General features: G+C 40.0%; 1 protein-coding gene across 1 annotated transcript in view; it reads right to left on the reverse strand.

Moving 5' to 3' along the window:
* Window positions 1-3,328: 3,328 nt before the first annotated feature.
* The window catches only part of ABCA6 (ATP binding cassette subfamily A member 6), a 59,066-nt gene continuing 42,545 nt past the window's right edge, over window positions 3,329-19,849 (reverse strand). The window contains exons 25-38 of the mRNA XM_039229786.1: window positions 18,271-18,390; window positions 16,581-16,661; window positions 14,971-15,062; window positions 14,238-14,358; window positions 13,299-13,416; window positions 11,873-11,964; window positions 10,978-11,156; window positions 10,470-10,545; window positions 10,298-10,392; window positions 8,991-9,110; window positions 8,437-8,577; window positions 6,935-7,014; window positions 4,541-4,596; window positions 3,329-4,408 (exon numbers count right to left, since the gene is read on the reverse strand). Coding sequence (XP_039085717.1) covers window positions 4,307-4,408; window positions 4,541-4,596; window positions 6,935-7,014; window positions 8,437-8,577; window positions 8,991-9,110; window positions 10,298-10,392; window positions 10,470-10,545; window positions 10,978-11,156; window positions 11,873-11,964; window positions 13,299-13,416; window positions 14,238-14,358; window positions 14,971-15,062; window positions 16,581-16,661; window positions 18,271-18,390 — 1,473 coding nt within the window. The 3' untranslated portion in view covers window positions 3,329-4,306. The remainder of the gene's footprint in view (window positions 4,409-4,540; window positions 4,597-6,934; window positions 7,015-8,436; window positions 8,578-8,990; window positions 9,111-10,297; window positions 10,393-10,469; window positions 10,546-10,977; window positions 11,157-11,872; window positions 11,965-13,298; window positions 13,417-14,237; window positions 14,359-14,970; window positions 15,063-16,580; window positions 16,662-18,270; window positions 18,391-19,849) is intronic.

Consider the following 19,849-nt stretch of genomic DNA (forward strand, 5'->3'; position numbering starts at 1 on the left):
TGATTCACTTGGCAGGTATAGGGGGAATTGGGCAGTCCTCCTTCTCAGGTAAGCACACCTTAGGGTGGCTTTTATCCAGTCTCCTAGGAGTCGATTCTTCAGGAATAACCGTCTGTGTGTCCGAATCACATATAACCCTCTGTGGTTGTTCAGTAGTGGACTGCAGATCCTGCATCAAACCAAACAAGCTCTTCCCCTCTGCAGCATTCAAAACCAAAGACATAGCCCCCAAATTAGTTACCCTCACAGTCTGTCTTTGTAAAGATTCCTCAGGAAGATGATAATTTGATCCACAACATGAGACATCTCTTTCACAGGATATCCCCTGGCTTTATTTGTTTTTTTTGTTTCGCCCTCCACCACACTGACTACCTTTTTGGTGATCAGAAGGCTTAAGAGGCAGTTTCCTGGCATAATTTTTCCCTCTGTGGGCAGCTTTGAGACTAGTGGTCAAAGCTCACACTGATCCAAATTTGAACTTGCTCCAGCATCAAGGTCCAACTCAGAACTCTCTCTCATTTTAGCTATGACAGATAATGATAAACCAAGAGATTGCATATTTAGCATGCTTGTTATTTTCCACTTCCTTACGTATCCAACGTCCAAAGAGCCAGTTCCTTAGGAGTTGGGTCTACTCACATCTCTAATTCCACTGAAGAAGAATAGTTACAGTTTTATGCCATGAGTGACTAGGTAGCCATTCAGGGATCAGTGCCCCTCATCCCTGCCCTTGTTTCTTTCTCTTTCCAAATCATGCGTTTCCATGAGCCAGAACTGTTCTAGCAAATTCCACTTCACTGACACCAAATGTCTAGGAACAACAAGGTTTTTTTTTCCTTTGTGTTTTCCTTTGCTTTCATACTTCACTTCTGGCCACCAAACGTGTGGGGTTCCCCCCCTACCATATTGACCAATTCTCCAATACCAGCTGGGTGTCCTACGATTTGATTTCATCCTGATGCTGTCTGTCTGTAGTGTCAGATCCTACACGTTAACAGCCCTGTCTCACAAGACTTCCCCAAGTCCCTGTTGCCTTCTCTGATTCTGGCCTTCCAGCTCTAAATGGAGTTTCCATGACTCCATCCTTGGGTTTGACAATTTGCTAGGACAGTTCACAGACCTCAAGGGAACACTTACTTATATTTACTGGTTGATAATATAATAAACAGTATGATGAAGGATTCAAATGAATAACCAGATGAAGAGATACATGGGGTAACTTCTGGAAGGGTTCCAAGCTCAGAAGCATCAGTCACCCAGGAACTAGGAGACACCCACCACCTTCCCAGCACATTGATGTGTTCACAAGCTTGGAAGCTCCCTGAATCCTATACTTTTGGGGTTTTTATCAAGACTTCATCAGAAAGGGGTGATTGACTATTAATTCAATTTCTAACCCTTCTCTCACCTCTGGAGAATAGGGGTAGGGCTGAAACTACCAAGCTTCTAACCATGTCTTGGTCTTTCTGATGACCAGTGCTGATCTTAGAGCCCACCAGAGTCATCTCATTAGAACAAAAGAGACTTCTATCATCCAAGAAATTCAGGGTCTTAGGAGCTCTGTGTCAGGAACTGGGGTCCAAGACCAAATATTAGAAGAAACTGGGAGCAGAGACATTCTTTATATATATATTCATACATAGATGAATATATATTATTATATTATACATACATATATTATATATAATATATACGAATATATATTATTATATTATATATAAAATATAATATATAAATAATAATAAAAATTATTATTATTGCAAGTGAATATAGAGAATTGTAGCCAAGATCAGCTTACCTGAAGCAGAAGCCAGTAGAGCCAAGAACTGCTAGGAACAGACACCTGAAATGGTAATTGGATGAATTGTTGGAGCCTGAGTGAAGATGAGGTGAGAACAGGACATTCCTGGGGTCAATAGTGTTAGAGGGGCAGAAGCAAGTACATGTAACTGGTGGAGGGCAAAGGCTCTAAGCCTGGAAGAATACATCTACTGCTTGAGATCGGGAATGAACATGAGAGCAAGAGGGAAGAGATCCTCTGACCTCTCTCCTCTTCCACCTTTGCATCTATTGTTGCTCTTTCCCGTCAGATTGGTCAGACCCAGTTGGAAGCCAACCATGAAAGTGGGGACTTGGTGAAGCAGTCCACGGTGGTCAGCCTCCCCTGGAAAGGGTATAGTAGGAAAATAAAGAGCAAAACCAACACAAGATCTGTCTACAATAGAGTTAGAGATGATACAACTATTTTTCCTTTTTAAAAAATCTTTTGTTTTACTCTGATCTCCTTCTCTTTTCATATCCTTGTATCTGCTTTTGAACATATTTCTAATAGAAACCCAAGTTTTCAAAAACAAGTATATTATGATGGTTTTAGCAAATCATGTCCAGTTTAATCTTTTAAAATATTTACACAACATCTGATATTGGTGATTCAGTCCTTTGTAAACATATTTCTACAACACTTGAGAACATTTATAACTTGTAATGAATAGAAACAAAGATTTTATCATATCATTACGTGAAAGGGTTATATACGTTGTGGTCTTAAACATCTGAGCAAGACAAGAGAATTTATTGCTTGAGTTTTAGAAATAATTTAAATGCAACTCTCATTATGATATAAATTTGTCTTTACAGGGTGTGAAGGGTCCTGAATAAACAGTAAGATCAATTATCATGGATTTAGAAATATAATGTTCCAGATATAATTATGGTATATGTAATATATGCAGATAAAATATTTAATCGTATGAAAGTTTACAAAATGGATATGAAAAAGATTAAAGCACAAAAATGAATGAACAAAGAATACAAATAATTAACACAAAATAAAATGCAAACATAGAAAACTGGAACTCCATCATAGGTTTAAAAGTAAATTAAAACAATTTCAATGTTATATCAGTAAATATGCACCTATGTTTAATTAAGAAATTAGGCACACTATGATTCCACCTAAATAAAAAAGTTCACTAAAGAAAAAAGAAGCTGATTTTTTTTTTTTTTTTTGGTATGGAGAAAGTGTGGTGATTCTTTAATTTTATTCAATTTCTATATTTTTCTCCATTATACAAATGTTCTTCAATGAGTATCACAATTTGTTTCGAGTTATAAAACATACCACCAAAAAAAGGATATCAGGAATATTGTTTGGTCTTCAAAAAATTTTCTGGTGATATTCAAAATGAAATAACTATTGTTTAAGGAAAAAAAATTAAGTTACATGTAAAGCTCATATATATTTTAAAAAATTTAATAAGAAAAATGATGCATGTGTGTATACAGATATAAACACATGTACATATACATATGTAAGAGGGAAGTGGTTTTAAAATAGCAGAAAATACAGTTGACCCTTGAACTATGTGGGTTTTAACTGTGCAGGTTTACCTCCATATGGATCTTTTACCATACAGTACAGTATATGTATTTTTCCTTATGATTTTCTTAATAACATTGTTTTTTCTCTAGCTTACTTATTGCAAGAACACAGCATATAAAACATATGACATACAAAATATGTGTTAATTGTCTGTTTATGGTATCAGGAAGGCTTCTGGTCAGCTGTAGGTTATAAGTGGTTAAGTTTTAGGGGAGTCAAAAGTCATATGCGGATTTTTGACTACACGGGGGTTGGGCACTCCTAATCCCCATGTTGTTCAAGGATCAACTGTACACAGAAAACTACTAACGACCTGGTGAGAAATCAGCACCTCCCACAATCATAAAATAACATACTCAAAATTTTAAAAATCTGAACAAATGCCGCGGTGCCCCTGTTTTCAAAAAGTTTGTTCGAACTGCTTTTCTGAGGCACGTGCTTGTTCATTTGTGAGTTCGAGGGATCCCCTTACTCTGTGAATTTCAAAACAATTTCTGAAAAGATTTCAGAGGAAGACTCTTGAATTTTACTTGTGTTTTACAGCAAACCCATAAACCTCATGCATCCCAAATGGGCATGTAGCACATATTGCGGCAAGGGGAGTTTTTAGTAAATGTGATATTTCAAAATTATGTGCCATGTTTGAAATTGTACTTCAAAAACTTTCCAAATTTGTGATTTTATTTTCACAATACCTGGCGCCTGGACTTTAAGTAACATTATTAACACTTTGTATTGCCTTTATCACAGATTTTCTATTATCCCTAAATTTAAGAAGAATAATTTTGAAATTTATTCATTTGTTAACTAAAAACACAAAATATACCTCATATTGATGTTAATCATTTTTAAAATTATGCACACTGCCAATTATAACATATAACATAAGCTTATATGATACAAAGAATCAGTAGGTTTGAGCTTTTAAGAGTCATCTGAAGGAGAGAGGAGTTCCCATCTCATGTCTGTATCAATTTCTTCTTCAAAGTTCCCCAGCTCCTGTTCCTTAGAAAGCTCTGAAAATACCTAAATAGGAGACGCAGCAGAAGGAAAAACAATTACCAAATTGTTGATTGTCTTCCAAATAAACAGGAAATATGCATGTTACTTTCATGTGAAATTTACAGGAATGATACAACACCATAAAAGCTGACCCACCTTTTCCAATGTGCACTGGGAGAGGCTGTATTCTTCCAGGTTAAATTTATGTTTCACTGGGGGGAGAAAAAAGACTAGTAGCAGAGGCTTACAATTTATTACTAAGAATTTTTTCAAAGGCATACAAAATAAAAATTTACACGATTAAAATAAATACAAAGCTAAAAAAACAAATGTCTTGGTGAAAGAATGGAATCATGAAAAGTCATAGAATTAATATAAATGCAAATTAAGACTCTTAATACAGAGAACAAACTGAGGGTTTATGGGGGTGGGGGAGAGGGGGATGGAGAAAATGGTTGATGGGCATTGAGAAGGTCACTTGTTGGAATGAGCACTGGGGGTCGTATGTAAGCAATGAATCACGAGAATCTACTCCTGAAGCCAAGACTACTCTGTATGTTAGCTAACTTGACAATAAATAGATTTTTAAAAATGCAAGGTAAATTAACCTTGATATTAAAAAATTCTCATATTACGTTTTGATATGGTTTATCACTTAGTATGTATGTCATACATTCGTTTCCAGAAGGAAGGTTTCAATCCCATTCCCTCCACTTTGAAAGGACCCAATATTTCCATGAAACTGTCTTCAGCCAGTTTATCTGCTGTACCAAGCTCTACGCTGCGCGTCACCACCAGGAAATCCTCATGAGAATGATCTTCAATTTACATATTCAAGTGTTCCCAGTTCACTACTCATAATATTGAGAATCTTCTGTGTGTGAGCCACACTTGGGACCATTGGTAAAGGAGGGGCGAAAACAAAACCCCTGCATTCTAGTGGCAGGAATATGGGCATTAAATAAATAAGGACTTACGTATATAATAAATGATGATTGCTACTATGGAGAAAAAATAAATCAGGTAAAGGACACAGGAAGTGCCAAGCACTCCTTTTTTACAGGATGGTTGGGGTTGGCCGTAGATACAAGGTAAGAATTGAGCAGAAACTTGAAAGAAGTGAGAAAGCAAACCGGATAATTAGGAGGCAGTAGAATCTCGCTGTCTGAATTCCAGTCCTGAGGCAGGAGTGCACATGCCTGGTAGGATTGAGGAAGTGCTGGGAAGTCAGGGTGTCCAGAGTGGAGGGAGTAAACCCGGGATTCATATGCTCTGAAATGCCATGGGCCACGTACGGGTCTAGGCACTTTACAATGAACTCATTTAATCTTCCTAACGACACTGCCAAGTGGGCACTGATATTATCTCTCATTTCTAATTTTTTAAGTGTTTATTTTTGAGAGAGACACAGAGAGAGAGAGAGAGCAGGGGAGGGCCAGAGTGAGGGAGACAGATCTGAAGCAGGCTCTGTGCGCTGACAGCTGAGAATCTGATGGTGGTTTCCAACTCACCCACGGGGAGATCATGACCTGAGCCGAAGCCCTGTGACCTGACTGAGCCCCCCAGGCTCCCCTTCCCTCCTTTAGACATGGGTCATCTTAGACCTGCAAGCATTCCGTGGCTTTACCCAGGTAGAGGGGCCGGCTAGGGAGTTGGAGGTCTTCACCACTGTGCTGTGTGAGAAACTACCCCATGACAGTCTGCTGCTGGGACCGACCCAGCAGAAGGCAGAGAAGTGATGATGAAGAGGAAGAAGAGAGAATTTCAAGTGGCAAGAGGAGTCGTGCACAATGTAGGGGAGCAGGGGAGCTGACTGAGCAAGAGACAGAGACGGTGCATTCGCTCTGACAGGAAGCAGAGCACACAGGCACAGACGCAGGTCTCCCGATCGGTGGGTGGAAGGTTTCTGTGGCTCTTATTTTACTCGTGAAATATGAAGCCAGGGCACCTGCCGAGGGAGAACAGCAGGAAGGAGATGGATGTGTAAGAGGAGTAGAGGGCACTTGGTGTGAATGGACTGCACATCCGCAGGCGAAGCAGGCCCCACTTCCGGGCTTTGCGAGTTCATGTTATGAATTCACAATAAAACCAGCTCAGTTGTGTGTTTTGTGTAGCTTCAGCTCATGCACTGGAGATAAACCTCTTTCCAGAGAACTGGATTCACCATAGTTGGGGTTAAATCCCACCACTACCCACCATTAGAATTCTTTGAATCATGAAGCATTTGCATATTTTAAAAACGTATCATATAATGGGGAACCCGGGGGCTCAGTCTGTTAAGCGTGGGCTTTTGGCTTCAGCTCAGCTCACAGGATCTACCAGTGGGTGGGACGGGAGCCCTGCGTCAGGCTCCGGGCTGACAGTGCAGAGCCTACTTGGGATTCTCTTTTTCTCCCTCTCTCTGCCCCTCCCCTGCTCATGCTCTCTCTCTCTCTCAAAATAAACAAACTTTAAAAAAAGAAAACATATTACACAATTATCTACCATGAAATTATTACCTAAGTCTGAACAGATTCTTCCAGAATTTTATTTTATAATGATAACTCTTACCTGCCTCAAGTCTGTGAAAGGTCTGAGATAGAGGGTAAACATCCGCCAAAGGTATTTTATAGGCCAAGAAGGAGGAATGCCTGGGAATATGCAAAAGGTCATATTTGATGTTGAGTTTCAAGGGGAAAAGGTGACCATCAAAATAAATACTGATACTGACATCAATTTCCTTTGAAGAAAATAAAAATAATACCAGTTAATGCACGGCTTACATATAAAATAAACAACATTAGCAATGGAAAATTCTTCAAATGTCTTTGGTGGCTGGCTGTGGGAGCTAATTCTCCTACAAACAATGCAGCATTATTGCATTTATGCTCAGTGTATGCAAACTTTTTGTTATTGTTGAACACGGACGTCTGAACTAATCCCTCTGCTTCGTTTAAATTAGGTTGCAATTAATTAATTTAGTATTTCCATCCTTGTCACTAGAAAGCTAAAGAAAGGGAGGTGTGAGGTTAAGAGAGAGGGACAGACTAGGGCAAGGTCAAAAGGCTCTAACTATAACCTTCTCTGAGCTCTGAGGACAGGAAGACCGGAAGGGATTTGGATTTGCCCCATCTTGCTTCTGCTTGCCACTTCGGGCCGTAGGACTTCATGCCCAGGCTCACTCAGCTCATTCTCAAACGACTGTCTGATGCCCCCAGGTGGCCCTACAGCTGTTCAGATCTCCCAACTGTCCCTCTGCAGCCCAGCCCCTGCTCTTCCAGCCTGGCCACTCATGCTCATCCCACCTAGATCAAAATCGCTTCTTGCATTTGTGACACCACAAGTCTGGACACAGGACTGGGTGGCCTGCCCTGGCACAGCCTTAGATAATTCCATTCTATTTATGCTGTGCTGAAATGGAAATAGCAATTGGGATTCTGCTTCTTTGGTGTGCTCACCTCTCCAAGGAGTTCCAAATTCAGTTCTTGCTTGGCCTCCTTGCACCCTCCCCCACCAACAGGAAGACATACACAAACATACATGTACATGTAAGTACACACACACACACACACACACGTGTGCGCCTTTCTATCTTCCATTTTGAGGCATGAAAACTCATTTAGAGGGAGACTGTTTGGTGATCTTGACTGCTGTTTGTTTCCTGAAGGGGAAGTCACCTTAAATACATGACATCTTTGAAACTGTCTATATTTACATCTCTTAAATATATTCAGGGAGTCCATGGAGGATGCCATGGGGCCAACCATGGTCCCATGTAGGTTCCATGCAGGAGAAGTTCCTTTCCCACATTTTTTCCAAGTCTCGTTCTGGGCTGGGGCCAGCCTTGGACGGCTGAGGAGGCTCACGTAAGGTGTCCTCAAGCCTTCCCAGGGGACACAGCTTCCTGGGTGGCTCTCAAATCTCTTATAATCTGGAGGAGTCTGTAAATCAGTTTTTGAGGTCCCTAACTTTTATTATGAAGTCAAGTCATCCTGAAGTTCTCACAGAGCTGAAAAGAAACCACTCTAGTGGGTAAAGTCAATAGGTTTCTCCATGATCAGAAGCTGTTTCACCTTTCCTGCTGTGCAGCCTGTGGGAAGAGCTTCAGAATCTCAGCTTGGACCCAGGTCACTTGGGACAATTCCTTCACTTTCAGTTCTAGAAAGTAATCCTTGCCAAGTTTGTTTTTCAGGTGCTGGATGGAGCCGATGCACCTATGGGCAAGAAGGAAAATGTGTTGGAAAAATGATTGCTTCTTAAGTTTCTTACTTTTTTCTTTTCTTTAAATGTTTATTTTTGAGAGAGAGAGAGAGAGAGAGAGAGACAGAGAGAGAGGATGTGAGAGTGGGAGAGAGAATCCCAAGCAGGCTCTGAGCTGTCAGTGAAGAGCCCAATACGGGGCTCATACCCATGAACCGTGAGATCATGACCTGAGCTGAAGTCAGACACTCAACTGATTGAGCCACCCAGGTGTCCCTCTTACATTATTTTTACATTTCAAATGGAAGGAAAGGGTATATCTCTGAGTGAGCTGAAGGGGAGAACTCCAGGTGCTAAGAGTGATTTTGTGCTTTCTATGGGGAATCTTGTTTTGATGGTCAAGCACAGACTCCAGAAAGACACCCACCTCAGCCTTCCAGATACCATGATGGCGATGCGGTCACAAATGGCCTCAGCTTCAGCCAGGTAATGGGTGGTCAGTAGGGCCCCCCTCTCTGTGTTTTTAATGGCTGCCTGGATCACCTGCCTGGAATGAATAAAAAACTTGCCATTAAAAAAAGGGTAGAAAAAAAGAGAGAAATGGAGGGAGAATTGTAGAGATAAAATACAGTTTATGAATCATATTTACAGGTCAAGTTTCTAATTCAAAAAGCAGAAATGTGAATATTGATAAAGTTTTTGATAATGTGAAGCTTTTAATATTTGTAATGCTTTAATATTAATATTTAATATTCCTAGGTACACCCATGGCATTCTGGTTAAGTTTTGAAAAAAGAAAATTTCCTTTCTTTTGAAGAAACTAACTTAAATATTTATAAATAAAGGATAGGCTGCTTAGTGTTTGCTTCGTACTAATAAGAGAGTGGAGGAAAGAAGTGGGTGGAAGTATAATGTAAAGGGTGCACCCTGGGTGGGTGACTGTTGAAATGGGTAATGGGTATATGGATTCATCGATGATTCTCTTTACGTTTGTACAAAGTTTCCACAACAAAGTTATTTAAAGAAGAAGGGAAACTATTGGACAGTCACAGATATGAATTTGGACAAGATAATTTTATTAATCCAAATGGAACGTCCTAGAAAGGAAAGTAAAAATGACTAAAAATTAAGAAAAACTGAATGAGCAAATTTGACAGATTTGGTAAAGGCGGGAGAAAAAGAAACGGGGAAATATATAAGTTCATAGCTTCTAAAATAAGCTTGTTAGATACACCTCAATAATTTAAAAAATTATACTCCAAATTGCAAGACCTAAAGCTCCAACAAAAGACGTAAAAGTTTTAAAAAAGTTTTTAAAAATGTTTTTATTTATTTTTGAGAGAGAGAGAGAGAGCAAGCCCGTGCGCCCGTGAGCAAGTGGGGGAGGGGGAGAGGGAGACACAGAATCTGAAGCAGGCTCTAGGCTCCGAGCTGTCAGCACAGAGCCTGATGCGGGGCTCGAACCCACAAACCCTGAGATCATGACCTGAGCTGAAGTTGGAGGCTTAACCAACTGAGTCACCCACTCATCCTAAGGGTTTTTTTTTTTTAATGTTAATACCACATGAAATAATACATTAGAGAATCTATATGTTAAATATATTTATTTCCCCAATTATATGAATTATCTTCACTAGATTACAAATGAGTGGATTTGATGTTCCAAGATCAGTTTAAAAACACAGCTTTTATATAGTTTATACTCCTGGCTCTGAGGGTTATGACAGCGCTCACCACATTTGCTGCTGTCCTCTGGGGTCCATGCCTGTCGATGGTTCATCCAGAAGCAGGATCGGTGAATTTCCCAGGACACTCAGCACAAAAGACAACTGAAAAGCAGACAGGCAGCTTATTTTGCTGCTCCCATCATATCAGCACTTGGAATAACGTCACACATCACACGTACCTTTCTAGTGGCTCCTGTCGTCAATTTCTGCACCGGCACATTTAGCTGTTCATGCAGCGTGAAAGTATCCACCAATCTGATGGAAAACAGGATGAGAATATCAGCTCAAAGGAGGGTTTTTGGAAAATGTAATCCCACGGAAGAGTAATAGCGTTCGGAAGGAAGCTTGGCGCTATTACACTGAAACTCTAACGATCAAAGAAAAAAACCGTTTGTTTCAGAACATGGAAGATTTTTCATCTCGTCAAAAGTTCTGAAGCGTAACTATTCATGATCATTCATTCATTTAACACTGTCAATTATTATATGCAATTATTACTTTTTTTTTTTTTTAAAGATCCCTCAATCAAGGATGCAGGACACAGCTCCTGACCTCCATCCCTGCTCGACACTGACACTCTGAAAAGTGTCATTTCTACTCTCCATTCTTTATTCGCAAATCTATCATCAGTAGGATAGCCGCCCTCCCTGCCTCTGGACACAAAGGAATCACATGACCTCATTTTACCGGGAAATGGCAACAGCAGCGTCCCCTTTCCTCAGCCCTTTGATGGCCGCGAACACCTCCAGATGTTCCCTCACTGTCAGGCAGGGCCACAGCACGTTCTCCTGGGGACAGTAACCCAGGAACTCCACCGTGGTGTCTCCCTGCCGACCCCCAACGGGACCACATCCTCTCAGCTCCACCTGAGAAAGTAAACCGGTTTTAGACACACACGTAGCCTTTTCTCCAATCTCGCAATTCTTCAGAAAACCAACACTGAGCTAAAGAATACCACAGTTTTTGGGGCACCTGGGTGGCTCGGTCGGTTAAGTGTCCGACTTCAGCTCAGGTCATGATCTCACAGTTTGTGGGTTCAAGCCCTGCATCGGGCTCTGAGCTGACAGCTAGCTCAGAGCCTGGAGCCTGTTTCAGATTCTGTATCTCCCTCTCTCTGACTCTCCCCTGCTCATGCTGTTTCTCTCTCTCTCTCACAAATAAATAAAAAACATTAAAAAAAATTTTTTAAAAGAATATCAGTATTTTCAGCATCAAAAAATTATTCTAAGAGTGAAATCATAAAGCATTTGTCTTTCTCTGTCTTATTTCACTCATTTCACATTATACCCTCTGCACCCATCCACGTTGTTGCAAATGATAGAAATATTGAAATCATTTTATTGTATACCTGAAACTAAACACTGTATATTAACTGTACTTCAATAAGAAATGTTTAATTAAAAAGATAAATAAGTATACAAAAATTAGAAAGCTAAAAAAAAAATATAACAGAAACTGGTTCATACATTTATTACAGAAAATTACTGAAACTACTAAAAGTAGAGTCTTACAAAGATACAGCCTGCATTTATCATGAAATTTATATTTTGGGAAAGAAAATCATTCTTGCATTTTTTACTACCTCTCCAGCTGTGGGCTTTGCGATCCCAGAAATCATTCTAATAGATGAACTTTTACCAGCACCGTTAGCGCCTAGCAATCCCAAAATCTCACCTGAAAGAGAATCACTGATTATCAATCTGGGAAGCGAATTATCACAAATCTATTTCTTCTGAGATATGTGCACCCGTGGTACTACTTTGAAATTTATAACATGTTTGTAATTCATGTCACCAAACCATGTTCTTTAATTCCTATAATTATATGAAATACTAGTGAAAATCTTGTGGCTCTGATGTCAATAAGTCTTTTGTTTTCCAGATTACTGTTTCAGGGAAAAATGTGCCAGATGTGCTTTGGTAGTAGATGACAGATGTTTTGAGTCCATGTTTAAGTGATTCCTAAACTTGGAAAGTCAAGGACATTTTGTCCATCCTGAATTCCCCAACCTGCGTCCAAGCCACTATCGTTTTTCATCTGAACTGATATAAGAGCCTCTTAATTTGTCTGCCACCCATATTTACAAGCAAACAATAGCTAATGTGAAGTTTTTTTCAAAGCTTAAATGGTAACAAAAAGCTGGCTAAAAACCCTCCCGTGGCATTCTACTAACTTGGTGTAAAAATCTAACCCCCTGGCTGTATTTCACAGAGCAGCATCTAATCTGGCCCAGCTCTGCTCTTGGACTTCCTCCCTCCCACCTGCAAATTCAGCCACTGACCTCTGAGCCTCGACCTTTCCAAAGGCAGCCCTAAGTCTGAGTCCCTGGCCTCGCTGTTCTCTCTCCCTGGGTGCTCCGATCTCTTCCTGCTCACGTAACTGACACCTTCTTATCACCCAGGTCTAGGCTTAAATGTTACTTCTCAAGAAAGGTCTTCCCTAACCCTAAGTGAATGTAGCCTCAAGTTGCTTGTGTTATTATACGTATTTGAATGCTCCACATAGAAAGTGCTTATGTGCTGGGGCGCCTCGGTGGCTTAGTCCGTTAAGCACTGGACTTCGGCTCAGGTCGTGATCTTGTGGTTCATGGGTTCAAGCCCCACGTCGGGCTCTGTGCTGACAGCTCAGAGCCTGGAGCCTGCTTCAGATTCTGTGTCTCCCTTTCTCTGCCCCTCTCCCCATCTCTTTCTCTCTCTCTCTCTCTCTCAAAATAAACATTTAAAAAAATAAAAAAGAAAAAGAAATTGCTTTTTTGCCGACACTTCTCTAGGTAAGTTATTTCTGTTTTCTGATCCTCTCTTAAGATGTAAAATCCATGAAGTTAGGGACTTGCCTATTTCTTTCATGATTATATTCCAGAACCCAAAGTAGTCCCTGGCATGCTTAAAAATATATGTTGAATGAACGAATGAATGAATGCTTCAGCAAGTACAATGGTGCCTATAACATAGATGTTCAGTGGGTACTTGTAAAAGAATGGTGAGTAAGCTTAAGTGATTCTTCCAAACCTTTATTAACACAGAAGGAGATATTTCTTGCTGCAACTTTCTTCTTCCTCTTTGAGAAGCAACTTTTCTTCTTCCCCACATATTCTTTGTGGAGACAGCTAGCAATTATGACAGGTTTCTGGAATAGAGGACAGTGTGATTTTCTTCTTAAGATTAAGAGATGTTAAGTTCCTACATTCTCACTGCTAGAATCTTTCTTACTCTATGTCATAAAACAAAGTATATTTTAAATGGAGAGTAATCAAATCAATGTCGCTTGTTTCAAATGTAACATGCATTCATTGGTGTCAACAATATTTCTTGCTCCTAAAATAAAACAGATAGCTTCGTGGAAACTGGCTCCTTGCCTTTCCAGAAGTGCTGAAGCTCGGGGGCACATCACAACATCTAAAACACTTTAAATCTTAATTCCCATTCAGTATTTTGTAACAAATCTCACATAAATTCTCCACCTTGTGAAATTTTTGGTTTTGCAATTATAGCTCTACCTATCAAAGCCCATTTTTCTCAGAAGGAGAATAAAACCAGGGCACCTGGGTTGGCTCAGTCGGTTGAATGTCCGACTTCAGCTCAGGTCATGATCTTGTGTTTCCTGGGTTTGAGCCCCACGTTGGGCTCCGTGCTGACAGCTCAGAGCCTGGAGCTGCTTCAGAGTCTGTGCCTCCCTCTCCCTCTGCCCCTCCCCTTACATGCATTTGGTCTCTTTCTCGCTCAAAAATAAACATTAAAACTTTTTTTTCTTAAGTGGAATAAAACCTTTATATTCCACGTTCTCCTTTGAGCTTCCAGGACGCTCCAAAGAAGCACTTGTATATTTAGGAATTTTGAAAAGGCACCAAACTCCAAACTTTCAAAAAGAAAACCAACAGATCCACCTCTATTCTTGACACTTCTTGAATATAGGGCCATTAACATGCACTTTGTCACTTGTTTTTCTACCTCGTCTGAATGTGAAGTGACCAGTGCAGTCGCTGTTCTTATCCTTTCTGCTTTCACATCTTCATCCTCATCATCAGGTTCTTGTAGGTTAGGCTGAGCACCTCTACTCTGGGGGGAAATTCTGTGGAGAAAATGAAATGTAGTGCATAGTATTTCTTCATTACGAATGATATCCTTCAATCAGCATCTCTGTGGTTGTACCATTGCCCTTTCTTTCAACAAACTGGTGATTCAACAAACTCCCATTCCTGTAGCCAGAATTGCCTTCTCCATGTTGTTCCTGTCTTCCAGTTAGAATCTCTGACCCATGCAAATTTGCTGGCAAATACTGCTGCTGCTCGAAAATTCAGGTCACCTACATTTTTTCTGTTGCCTCTGAGCCTATCTAAATCACACCTGACATTTGCTTCAGCATCTTCTAGAAAGTCCGTTATGAAAATACTCTCAACTACATTGCTCAACCAACTCCATTCCATCTCCTCTGTTCAGGGATGTGTGATCATCTTAGAGGGGAGTATTCATTAAATTTCTGAGGAACTGAAAACTTCCTTCTGCTGATTAGTGACTGAGAGTCTTATTTCCAGGCAGTAAGGCAGCAATCCAGCGACCATTGTGAAAATCAGCATCCTGCCTATGTTGTAAATATAAACCCACATCAATGAGTCAGTACTGCGGCCACTATGCAGAGAGGTTCAAATAGGATATTGAGGTCAAAATCAAGTTTTATCCCAACCTGAAAACAGGATCCCTTCGCATTATTTTCTTTCCCCACTTTGCTTCCATGCATCTCAGGATAAAAGCCAATATCAACGTCTGAAAGTAGGGCTAGGAGCAAAGAAAAAACAGTTACATGTAGGCATAAGTTCACAAATTTTATTTAAATGTCTAAATTAAATTGCTGGTCTTTGTCTTCAGGTAAAATGCAGGTGAATCATTCTTACGAATAGGGGAGAAATCTGGCTGCACAGTGACAATCCAGCTTCGGGCATCTGCCTCCTTTCTGCTCACAACCCACATCCTGTCTGTCAGCGGATTTCCCCTGCTCTAACTTCAAAATCACCCAGAACCCAACTGTCTCTTACTCCTGCCTGTGCTGCTCCCCGCCAAGGTCCAGGCTGTCATGATTTCTCGTTATAATATTACAACCCCTTGCTCCCTGGTACCCTTCTCCTTCTCCCCTTGCTTCCGACATCTGTGCTTAACACGGTAACTAGAGCTACTCTTTTACAACACAAGTCCATAAATAAACTAAAAAAACCCAACAAACATGGTGCCTGGGTGGCTCAGTCGGGTAAGCATCTACCTCTTGCTTGTGGCTCAGGTCATGATCTCAGGGTTTTATGGGTTCGAGTCCCTGCACTGTGCTCTGTGCTGGCAGTATGGGGCCCGCTTGGGATTTTCTCTCTCTTCCTCTCTCTCTGTCCCTCCCCCACTCACACCATCTCTGTCTCTCTCAAAATAAATAACCTTGAAAAAAACAAAAATAAAATAAAACATAAGTCTATTCATACTGCTTTGCTTAAAACCCTCCAATGTGTCCTCGGTTACTCAAAAGAAAAGTTAGTCCTTATAGTGACCCAGAATGCTCTGTGTGAGCTTTTTCTGTCCACGCACTAAACCCTGTGACCTCTGAGACCTTCTCTTGTACCATTCTCTCCTTGGTCACTCTGCCACAGCCACACTGGCCTCCTGGCTCACCCTGGGACAAGCCAGGGTCCCTCATGCCCCTGTTACTGGAACACTCTTCCCCAAGCTATCCCTACAGCCTGCCATCTTGCCCCACCTCTGATCTTTATTTCTCAATCAGGCCTATTCATGACTACCCATCTGACACAATATATACTATTTATTTTAGTGTATTGTCTGTCTCCTCCCACCAGAATATAAGCTCCACAAAGGCAGAGACTTCTGTCCATTTTTACTCCTATATCTGGAAAAGTAGTGACACATTGTATTCAGAGACAGTTGCTTTCTTCAGCCTAAGCACACAAACAAAATCGTTTCCTTTCATTTTTATTATTCAACTTTGCCCTTTTTATCTCTAATGCAAAGGATTTAAGCTATATCAAACCTATGTTTCTTATAAGCTCTCTCAAATTTGGAGATGGAATAAACAGGATAAATAAACATGAAAAATTAATTTCATATTAAATTCTGGACCTACCCAGTCCACTCATGCATATAAAAACTAACTCATGCTTTGGAATCATATTTGAATTATCTTATTCTGAGACTATATCAAAAGGGCTGTCAAAGTTGGTACCCATCAGATAAGACCAAATGGTTATTATAGTAAATTATAACTATAAAAAAATAGATAGAGAGGTAGAAAGGCCTTCTTACTATTAGGCATACTAGAAGATCAACTGCACTCAGGTCAAAATGGTGGTCTGGATTGTTTGAATCATCGTGCACCTGGGCTCTCTGCATAGACAAAAAGAAAAAGAGCTAAATGGAAATTCATCAACTTTATGATATGCATTTAAATAGTATGGAATTCCAATCAACCAACCAACCAACCAACCAACCAACCAACCAACCAACCAGTCAATCGAATGGAAGTCTACATTGCATATTTTCAATGTAAGCATTAAGCTTGATTCCCCTGTGTGCACTGGTGACAAGTAATTTCCTGCAGGGAAGAGAAGGGACCCCTACTCCATGCTGTCTCTCAGGGAGACCTATGTTTGTTCCTCTTTTCCAATCTTTGTTGTTGTTGTCGTTGTTAAATCTTTTGGTTTAACATTTGCTTCAAGTCTACTGAAAGCATCACAGAGAGAGGATCCTTTTGAAAAATAATAGGGATTGAAAATATTTGCCCCAAATGCTCTTCAAGAGCCTTTTCTGGGGCCCTTCCTACCCCAGTGGTGACTTTCCCACCATAATAGTTAGCCACATCATGCTAGTCTTTCTTCCTCAGTCAGTACATTCAGAAAGTGGCTCATTCCTCCTAAATAATGTATGGCAGATCTAAGTTAGTGTGGTTCACTTGGCAGGTCTGCTTATATTTGGGGGGAAGAAATGGTTTAAACAAGGAATGAATTTCCGGTTGAGAATTCTAAGTGTTGCTCAATCAATGGAAGAGGACTTTTGCAGACAGAAGGCTTCCCTGGGTCCCCAAGAACATGAGGGATTAGGGCCACTTTCTCTATTTTCTTTGAAGTATCATCCCAGTTGATGTGGGGCTCTAAAGAGCATGTTCCTGGCTGAGCTAGTCAGCTCATCTCATTGTACACTTCTTTCCATCTGACTCCCACTTTCTTTAATGCCTCCTGGTCTTTCCTGCTTCAGTGTCTTTGTCTCCCTGCACAGATTATGCTTACCTCCTGCTCCACTCTCCCACTAATTAATTCTGACTCATTCTTCAGGATCCTGTTGGAGCACTGCTCCCCCTAGAAGAATCTTCTGACTCTCTAGAACATGTCAACTATGCTTTGTGTGTTGCCCTAGGCACTTTGCCCTTCTATTTTGGAACCTTTAATCCTTTTGCATTGACTTGTTTCACCAAGTGAACGGTGAAAAGATGCATTTTGCCATCTTGTTCATCAGGTGTCCCCAATGACCAGCACAGGACCTACCACAGAGTACTGGTTAATGTATATTTTTGAACGACTAAATGGCATTGTAGATGGTTTTATCCTCACAATGGATAATGAATACCTATTAAACTAGGCAACATTTTTCAATCTGGCATTAGACTTGAATAGCATTTGACATTGCTTATGTTTTACAAAGTGCATATGGCAAAGCTTTATTGAGGTTAATTTTTCAGGCCAGGAAATTCACTCATTTGAGGTATACAATTCAAGGATTTTTAGTAAATTTATAGAGTTGGGAGAGCATCACCACAATTCAACTTAATAACATTTCCATCATCCCAAAGAGATACCTCATATGCATTTGCTGTCAATCTCCATTCCCATCCCAACCCCAGGAAACCACCAACCTGTACTTTGTCTTTATGGAATTGGGGCAAAGCACTTTAATAGGCTGCATATTCAAAATTAATGACATAGTGGTTAATATTTCTTACCTCGGCCAAAAAAGCTAGAAATTCACCCATGGTAGATGAGGGAACTAATATCATGCTGGAAATCAAGATAGGTAAGTTGAAGTAATTCATTACAAGGGTGTCAAACATGATGGTTGCAGTCTACAAGGCAAGTTAAGATATACTGCATGTCAAACATATACAGTCCACTGATATTTAGGAAAATATTTAAAATGTAAATGTTCTCATCATATATAACAGAATTTCCCCACATACCTTCAGAGGGAGAAGGGAAGGGAAGGGATTTTGTTAATGAGAATAAATATGACTGTTTGCTCCCCAACAGAAACATTTTAGATAAAAATCTGGAGATTAAGGCAAAGACTTCCTGATGGTGCATTACATGCAATCTAAGACAATAAGATAAAGAGAGAAATCACCTTTTTATAGCTAAGGTAACAATATTGTGAATGTATAAAAACCTGCATAGGATGAGAAGCTATATGGGTAGTTATTTTTAGAAGTCCATAATGCCTCCTACCTAAACTAATGCTTTCTCAATGTCATTCTTGCTCCATTTATTGCCCATTCCAAACAGGTAATTTTACTGAGATTGTGCATTTTGATTACAATGAACTTATTTCCTTTTAAAATACTGGTAAATGTGGGATGGGGGATAGAGATGATTTTTCACTGTTCTGTTTTAAGAATCAGTTTATTCGTCAGTTTATGTGTATTGAGCACTGTACTGAACCTTTGCTGGATCTTATTAATGTAAGAATTATAATAAAAATAGTAAAAATTGTAGCTATTAAATTCACTGAATATTACACACACCCCAGGCATTAAGAACTTAGCATGCATTGTTTGTTTTAATGCTCATAGCACCATAATATGGTCATTCTTACTATTTCTTCTTTGTATGGGAAATCCAGGGTTCAGAGACCATAAATAACATCCTCAAGACCACACAGTTAGTCAGTGACAAAGTTGGAACTCAAAACCCTGTGTGTGTGTGATTCCTAGGTCTTTATGTCAGAAAACTATACTGTTTAGTGGGATGGTTACAGATGGGAATGTTGTGTGATTACTCAGCGAATTTATAGTTTGGGGCAATGGATAATCTACATATAAAAACAATTGGGAATAGAACTAAGTAAGCTGTACTCAAGTGTTCAATAAGAGCACAATAAGCATTTTAGATGGCAAATCCAAAAAATTTTTCTCATTTTACAACCACTACAATCTCTCTGCGAAGGTATCGCATGCTTATCCACATTTATGTATTTCGATTCTCTCAGTTTCCATGAGATCACACTTGTCTAATTTTTCCCCTATCTCCTTATTTTTGATAACTATAAGTCCATTAGTCCATTCATCTAACTCCTCTTGTTGTACCAGGTCTCCAAATTTCTTCTTTTGTGAGTTGTTTTTTCCTCCTCTCTCATCCACTGGAACAAGACTGCATTGAAGGAAATATGCTAAGACTCAGTGTGCTAAGAAGGTGTGGTAACCTCCATCATGCGCTGACAGGTGCCTCCTTATTAGACAAGGACCTAAGGTACCCATGAAGTACCACACCCTGTGGGCTATGAGAATCCACTGGACTCTAGAAACAAAT

The sequence above is a fragment of the Hyaena hyaena genome, unplaced genomic scaffold (genome assembly GCF_003009895.1).
Source record: "Hyaena hyaena isolate Hyena2069 unplaced genomic scaffold, ASM300989v1 scaffold_39, whole genome shotgun sequence".
NCBI classification, from domain to species: Eukaryota; Metazoa; Chordata; class Mammalia; order Carnivora; family Hyaenidae; genus Hyaena; species Hyaena hyaena.